Source organism: Budorcas taxicolor, chromosome 10 (assembly GCF_023091745.1).
Source record: "Budorcas taxicolor isolate Tak-1 chromosome 10, Takin1.1, whole genome shotgun sequence".
NCBI classification, from domain to species: Eukaryota; Metazoa; Chordata; class Mammalia; order Artiodactyla; family Bovidae; genus Budorcas; species Budorcas taxicolor.
The window spans coordinates 23,199,222-23,207,714 of record NC_068919.1 but is presented as its reverse complement, the minus strand read 5'-3'; the positions used below and the strand labels follow the sequence as shown (position 1 = coordinate 23,207,714).

General features: G+C 37.0%; 1 gene segment (V, D, J or C); it reads left to right on the top strand.

Annotated features, from left to right (window-relative positions):
* Positions 1-255: 255 nt before the first annotated feature.
* On the top strand, positions 256-1,448 carry LOC128054691 (T cell receptor alpha variable 26-1-like). The segment is given in 2 exon segments: positions 256-295; positions 1,069-1,448. Coding segments are annotated over 2 exon segments (420 nt in total).
* The last annotated feature ends 7,045 nt before the right edge of the window (positions 1,449-8,493 follow it).

Genomic DNA, 8,493 nt, shown 5'->3' with positions numbered 1-8,493 from the left:
CTTCAGAGATGATTGCACTGTGAGCTGGGGAGGTTTCACCATCTTTTGGGGACATGACTAAAACATGGGAGGAAGACCTAGATAAGAAAATGCTTGATCATTGGCTGAGAAGATCCTGGCAACAACACAGTGGTATCTGCACTCGTTGTAAGTCTTTACTAACAGCTGTTGCCTCTGTTCTCTAGAACCTCCTTAAGCCAAGGATCAGACCCAAGCCTGAGCTCTGAGCCCACGATCCTGGTTTGTCCCTGAAGTATGAGGCTGGTGACTGGAGTAACAGTGTTTCTGACCTTGGGTAAGTGTTCTGTGTCTACAAGGGATGCCTTTGAGGGCAAAGGGCCACAAAGTTATTTGCTCTCTACTCCTCTCCATGTGCTTTATTCAGCATTATAGTGATGGAATTGAGAACTGATCTATGGATTTGCTAGGGAACACAAACTTCTACATGACAGGTTAAACCATGGCTATGATTCCAGAAGAGTCCTTAGCAGTAAGCAGGTTGTAGGAAATCTCTGGGTTTAGTGAGCCAAGGACCCATGGAACAAAGCCTAGGGATCTCTGATTCTTGCCACGAATCTTTGGTCTCCATAGTTTTGTTGTTTTTCAGTCACTAAGTTGTATCCAACTTACAACCAAATGGACGGCAGTGTGCCAGGCTCCTCTGTCCTCTATTATCTCCTGGAATATGCTCAAATTCATGCCCATTGGGACAGTGACACTGTTTAACCACCTCATCCTCCACCACCCCCTTCTCTTTTTGTCTTCAATTTTTCCCAGCATCAGGGTATTTTTCAATGAGTCAGCTCTTCTCATCAGGTGTACAAATGATTAGAGCTCCAGTTTCAGCATCAGTCCTTCCAATGAACATTTAAGCTTCATTTCCTTTGGGATAACTGGTTTGATCTTCTTGCAGTCCAATATTGAACACCAATAATATTTTTCCAGGACAAAAAACAGAAGCACAGGAGTAGGGGGTAGGGCCAGACAGTTATCAGAGGGTTATGCCCTTGATCCATAGAATTACGCTTATTTGTGCTCTGGAACTAATTTGATTTCTTAACCCACCAGGAACTGTGATTGATGCTAAGACCACCCAGCCCAGCTCTATGGATTGTGCTGAAGAAGATGTAACTCTGCCTTGTAACCACTCTACCATTAGTGGAAATGAGTATATACATTGGTATCGGCACAATCCCAATCAGAGTCCACAGTATGTCATTCATGGCTTACGAGGCACAGTGAACAGCAGCATGGCCTCTCTGCACATAGCTCCAGACAGAAAGTCCAGCACCTTGGCCCTGCCCCAGGTCACCCTGAGAGACACCGCTGTGTACTACTGCATCGTGAGAGAGGCACACTGGGACAGACGGGGCTGCATCTGTGCAGTATCTCTCTTGTTTCAAGAAGGGGGGACACAGCAGGGAGAGCAGTCACGAGAGCAAACCTAGAGTCATCTAGAAGGCGAGTCAGAGAGCAGTAAAAGATGAGGAAAATGAAGGGAAGGAGAAGGGAGGAAGATGGATAAAGAAAAGAAGAAAAAGACAAGGAAGAAGTGCATCATTGGTTGATGTGGCTGAGAATTTTTGGAATTATGGGACTACTAAGAATCCTAATTGCAACATAGAAATAAAGTGAGAAACCTTAGCAATTCTTCATAGTTCTTTCTCATGTCAATAAAATGTTGGTTCCAGTGTGTTAGTCTTAACCTAAAAGTGAGAAAAATACAAATAATTCTCCTGTTCCAAAGTTTTCTTTCATGTCCGACTCTTTGAGACCTCAAGAACTGTAGCCTGCCAGGCTTCTCTGTCCTTGGGATTTTCCAGGGAAGAATACTGGAGTGGGTTGCCATTTCCTCCAGAAGATCTTCCCGATCCAGGGATCAAATCTGGTCTCCATTGTCTCCTGCATTGTAGGAGGATTCTTTACCACTGTGCCACCTGGGAAGTGGTCCAATTCATTCTTTATAACGCTAGCGTAGTACTCTGAAATGTTCTATTATTAATTATGTTTACCTTAATAAGTATTTGTTTCTATTACTGTGCTATCTTAAAGAGTGTTGTCTTTATACAACTTTGTAGATTGACTTTTGTATATATGGGGACATGTCTATTGTAATGAAATTTCTGAACTGGAATGGCTATTTTCAAAACAAGGTGCATTTAAAATTTTTTTGATAAAGTGACAACTTTCCATTCAAACGGTATAAACAATTATACTTCAACCAACAGGGAGTGAGAAGGTGTACTTTGCACCCTCTAAAAACTGAGAATTACCAGCCTTTTTCATTTTAACAATCCAAATGTACTTTCTCTATAGACATTTTACTGATCCCTAGTGCTTTCGAGCAACTTTTTCTCTGTATATCGGCACTGTGTCATTCAACCTTGTTCATACGCTTGTTCCTATCTTTTGACCATTTTTTTCCATTAAGATAACTTTATTTTTGTTTGCTAGAATTATTTTGATATCTTACACGATATTTTGACTTTCATATTTACTTGTATGTTTTATTCTAACATACTATCTTTATTTTTTTAAATGATGTTGTCTTTATTTGTTACACTGTCAAATCTATCAAAAATTTATTTCTTTTTAGCTTTAAAATCAGTGTCTTTTAGAAAGCCCTAAATGTATCTTTTAATACTCATTACCATTTAGGGAGTTATTCTGAGATCTATGTTACCTCTTAGAAAGCTAAGCCTCAAAAAGATTTTGAAAGTTGCCTATCTTTGTCTTAATATGTCTTAGACTGACTGTTATATTTATTTTTAAATCTGCTAATGTCAAGCTCCAAAATCTCAGCATGTGTAGTTCAATCTGGCCTTACTGAAAGCAACAGTAAGAAGAAAGCCCTGAAGTAATGAGTCAACTGGAAAGTCAGTGTAATGAATCACAATTCCCATAGCTGACGGTGATATACATTTTAGGGCAAAATGTCAAGTGTTAGAATAAAAAGCATATGTTGTGACTCAAGAAAAGCAATGATCCTTAATTCTGTAAAGAGACATGCTAGTCCTTTAAATATCCAAACAGCAGTAGAAATATTTTTTACTGATTGTAGTGGGATTTTGAAACATCCTTAGCTCCTTATTAGCCACACATTTTCCCCAAGAGAAAAAATATAGAGGAAATTAGAGCACAAGACAGAGAAAGTAATAGGGAGGCATTCTGGCCTTGATGTGAACGGCATCACTACCATAATATTCTTGGATCATCAAAAAGACTGAGAAATCTGTCCTGCTGCATAGGACGTGTACCTAAACATATATTGCTGTGTTTGTCTTTTGCAAATTGCTTTGATTTGTGAGTCAGAGATGAAGGAACAGATACTTGTACTCAATCTTGGAAAGTATAATGAGAGGTGCTGTAGCATTTTCCTAATATCAGCATATCCCTCCAGTCATTTTTTTCACTCATTTCCTCCTCTTCATGGACTTTGAGCTCACTTTTTGTTTCCTTACTTCACTTTTCCTGAAACATATCTTTTCATTCCTTTTGTTTATTAAAGTATTCTCAGTAATCAGCATAGTACCCAACAAATAGTGTTCAATAAATATTTATTGAGTAAAGAAATATTTATGACTGATGTTACTAATAATGCTAGTTACTATAATGCTAGCATAATAATGCTAGTTCAGTTCAGTTCAGTTCAGTTCAGTCACTCAGTCATGTCTGACTCTTTGCGACCCCATGAAGTGCAGCATGCCAAGCCTCCCTGTCCATCACCAACTCCTGGAGTCCACCCAAACCCATGTCCATTGAGTCGGTGATGCCATCCAACCATCTCATCCTCTGTTGTCCCCTTCTCTTCCTGCACTCAATGTTTCCCAGCATCAGGGTCTTCTCAAATGAGTCAGCTCTTTGCATCAGGTGGCCAAAGCTTTGGAGTTTCAGCTTCAAAATTAGTCCTACCAATGAACACCCAGGACTAATCTCCTTTAGGATGGACTGGTTGGATCTCCTTGCAGTCCAAGGGACTCTCAAGAGTCTTCTCCAACTCCATAGTTCAAAAGCATCAATTCTTTGGCGCTCATTGCTAGGGAGGCAATAAAATATTGAAAGGGTGAGTTATATCTTTTTAAAAATAGAAGTGAGAGTCAATATCACACGGATTTCACAATGAAGACAGGGGTATATTTGAAAATACTTATTCATTCATAAACTCATTAATCCTATCCTTCTATTTCCCTTTCTTTTCCTTCCACCCTCCCTCTCTCTTTTCCTTCTTTCTTCTCTTTACTCCTCTTTCTTATCATTGTTAGTGAAATAGGTCCCAAAGTACTTTGTTAAGGTCTTCCTGTGAAACTTTAGTTTATTCCAACACAAAATTCTTCCATTAAAATTCCCAATACATTCTCATAAAGTGGTTGGCACCAGATATTTTGAAAGATTTACATTGCGCTTAACTCATTCCCCCAGTGAAGCAGGGAATTCTCCTAATTTTAGAAAAATGGATACAAAAAATAGGTATTTGGATATCAACTGGTATTCTCATTCATGCCATCTTCCAGAACTATAAGCCAAGAAAGGTGTTAAAAGTCCATATGGTATTTCAGCAACCCATGGCCATTGGAAACTCAGTGCTTGCCAACCCAAACGTGGTGAACAGATTTTAAAAAGCCTTTTCTTATTCCTGTTTTTTCATCTTCATTCAGAAATAATCCTTACCAATAAAAAAAAATAATGTGCTATCCTTATACCAAATGTGTCCTGCTTTAAAACCTTCTGCCAAATCTTTAGAAATTGCAGAAATAATGAGTGCTGTTTAATAGAACTGTCATTAGTTCCATCACTAATTCTACCAACAGAGATTCACCATGAGCAGATGATCTCACGAGAAAAATAACAGGAGTTAGGAACGTGAAGCTCCATTCGCACACTGTGTCTTTTAACTGTTTTTCCCTACAACTAATACATTAATAAATTGAATCAGGAAGAGACTGTTAGCAGTGCACACTGAGGATTCTAACGTTTTGCAAATTTTACCTGTTTGCACATCTGAGGAACTGAATCTAAAGTAAGAAGAATATCTAATTCATTTGTTACACTAGAATTGCATAAAACAGGCAACATACTAAGCGATTCTCAGATTAACTAATAACAAGTGTACACACAATTCAGCACATGGAAAGAAAGCATCCTGAGCACAAAGAGGAGGAGAAAACTTCTGAAAATAATTCATTTTAGTAATTAGAACGAAAGTTTAGAAAACTGCATCATCCAAGTAATAAATATGTGATAACTACAAAACGTTTAAAAAAATTCTAAAAACAGAAGAAAAACTGAAATAAAGGAGAATGATATAAGCAGATGGAGAGGGTGACACAGTAAAATTTTGTGGTAAAATTAATACTGAAATTGTATTACACTAAGAATTGGAAAACATTTGCCTTTATGCACCAAGGATAAATGATTTTCATTTCAATAAGTGACATTTCATCATTTTTCCTATGGAAAAGTATATTATGGTCTTCAGATCTTATATAAATAGCAGTCAGAGTGCAGATCTGAGTATAAGAATAACGTATGAAGTTAATGGAAAAAATACAAAACTTTTTCATTACTTTGTGCTAGGTACACATTTCTTAAACAAGACACAAACATGGCTAAGCATCAAAACTAGTCTATATTCATATATACATTCATTTTTTGTGTCACTTTCTGTATTGCAGAGATGGGCACAACATTGTAAACCAACTACCCTTCATTAAAAAACTGATGTATATTAAAATTGCCGTTAAAAGTATTCAAGAGTTTGAACGATAGCTAGAAAATCTATTAAAGGGTAACTAGTGAATATATTTACAGCATTATGTTACCAAAGTTAATATTATTAATTATAAAAATATTATATTAGCAAATATTAGCTATAAATATATTATCATACTATCAAAGGACTCATTTTGATTTCAAAATATCTCCTTCAAATCAACAAGAAAACAAACAAATTGATAGAAAAGACAAAAGTCTGTAGTAGGCATTTGACAATAGAAGATGGTCAAATGGTCAATAAACATGTCATTCCCATAAGGTGCATAAGCTGACATAAAATCAGAATACTGTTATAAATGGGCCAGTATCATAAAGGGAGCTCTGAAGGGCTGGTAATGCTGTTTCTTGATCTGAGTGCTGGTTATAAGGATGTTGCTTATGTGAAAATTTACCATGCTATACCCTTATATTACATTTTCTTATATGAATATAAAACTCCAATGAAAACTAAAATGATACATGATGATCTCTTATTAATTATTAGTCATAAGGTGACAAACTAAAACTAAAATTTCAGGTGCTTTCATTATAGTTTTCCTTTCTGTTACTGAAATATTTAGGTAAGAACATACTTGTGAAAGAAGCATGACTTCTGACCATGTGTAAGCATTGATTTTCTATTAATAGATCACAGATGAGAAATGTGTCATTTGTCTTTTTCATCTATCTGAGGTACAAATGTGTGATTTGACCTTTGGTATCAGGACTTCCCTGGTGGCTCAGTGGTAAAGAATCCAACTGCAACAGGAACCTCAGGAACCTCCGGTTCAATCCCTGGGTCAGGAAGATCCCCTGGAGAAGGGCATGACAACCCACTCCAGTATTCTTGCCTGGAGAATCCCATGGACAGAGGAACTGGAGGGCTACAGTACATAGGGTCAGAAAGAGTCAGACATGACTGAAGTGACTTTGTACATAGGCAACGCATGTAGTATCGAGGTACCAACACTTTGACATTTGGCATTATTAGGAAAAGTAGAAAACTCTAGTGAATAGGAAAGGGTGATAAATCCCTCAAGATGCTTACATCTTATTGATTACAACAGAGTTCAAGCTGATCCCAAGCTATAAAAGTCTGGGGAAGTTATGCATTTTTCTCTAGGAACATTGTTAACAAACAGAATATTAGGATTCTGGTAAGGATGAAGAAGTAAATCTACTTGTAGACAGTGAACAGTACCTGCCATATCCTTAGATGTTAAAGGGCTCCTGAAACACTGTGGCATGCTATGCAGTCAATGAGATTTATTAGCCAACATCTTTATCATTAACATTATCCCAGAATCTGGTGCTTGGTTCCTGTTTGCCATAATAATAGATGAGGAAGTTCATCTTGTCTTTGGACTTCAAAGTCTGGTGAAATGGAAGAGAGAGGAACATTTATAAAGGAGCTTTGGAATGATTATCTTTGCACTCCATTTTAGTTAAGGAAGCAATAGCCTCTGTGAGAATCCCTTCTCCATGGCCTTAACTAAAAACTGACCCATATAATATATTTCTCTCTCTTGTGGTTGCTCCTCAGTCTCCCTCATCTAAAACATTTTGAATTTAGAGATGGGAGCAGCATTCTCTTCACAACCACACCCATGCAAAAATAGACTCTTGTCTTTGCTCTTAATCTCAAACAGAGCCCTCAATCACTGACAGTCCAGGAAAGAGAGATTTCCATTCTGAACTGTACTTATGAGAAGAGTGCATTTGACTACTTCCCATGGACTTCCCTGGTGGCTCAGACAGTAAAGGGTCTGCCTACAATGCGGGAGACCCCAGTTTGATCCCTGGGTTGGGAAGATCCCCTGGAGAAAGAAATGGCAACCCACTCCAGTATTCTTGCCTGGAGAATCCCATAGACAGAGGCGCCTGGTGGGCTATATTCCATAGGGTCACAAAGAGCTGGATATGACTGAGCACGCAAGGAATATTAAATGAAGGGTATCAGCAACACCCTGGTTAAGGCACTGCACTCTTGATAACCATATGTTTGGTTGTGAATAAAAAGGAAGACTCACAGTTCCCCTCAATAAGAGTGTCAAACAGCCTTCACTGCACATCACAACTTCCTAGCCTGGGGACTCAGCCACCTACTTCTGTGCAGAAATATACTCACAGACACACACACACATCAGTGTATGCATAAAAAGTTTTAATATATTTAAGAAAATTGAAATTATATAGAATTTATTCTTTGCTCAAAAGTGGAATTGACTTAGAAAATCAATAGCAAAATGATATCTTTAGAAATCCCCAAATATTTGAAATTGAGGCATTAAAATTTAGAATAACCCATAGGCTAAAGAAATAATTACTTGGCTATTAGAAAATATTGTGAAAGAAAATATAGTGAGAACATATACATATAAATGTTATGAGATACAGCTAATATACATAGGAGGAATTTCTCTTTAAATACCTATACTACTAAAGAAAAAGGCTGCAAAACAATTATCTAAGCTTTTAGCAAAACAGATAGAAAAAGAAGAACAAATTACAACTAATATAAACTGAAATAAGAAAATAATAAAAATGTCAAATTGGTAAAACAGAAATAAAATAATAGAAATAACCATGAGACACAAAGTTAATTTTGCTAAAATGATTAATAAACTATATTCCTAGGTAGAATTATCATGGTGAAAAAAGAGAAAACACAAATTAGAAATATAAAGAATGAAAAAGTAAACAATAGATGCTGCAGTGTTAAAAGGATAGAGTCCCTCTGCT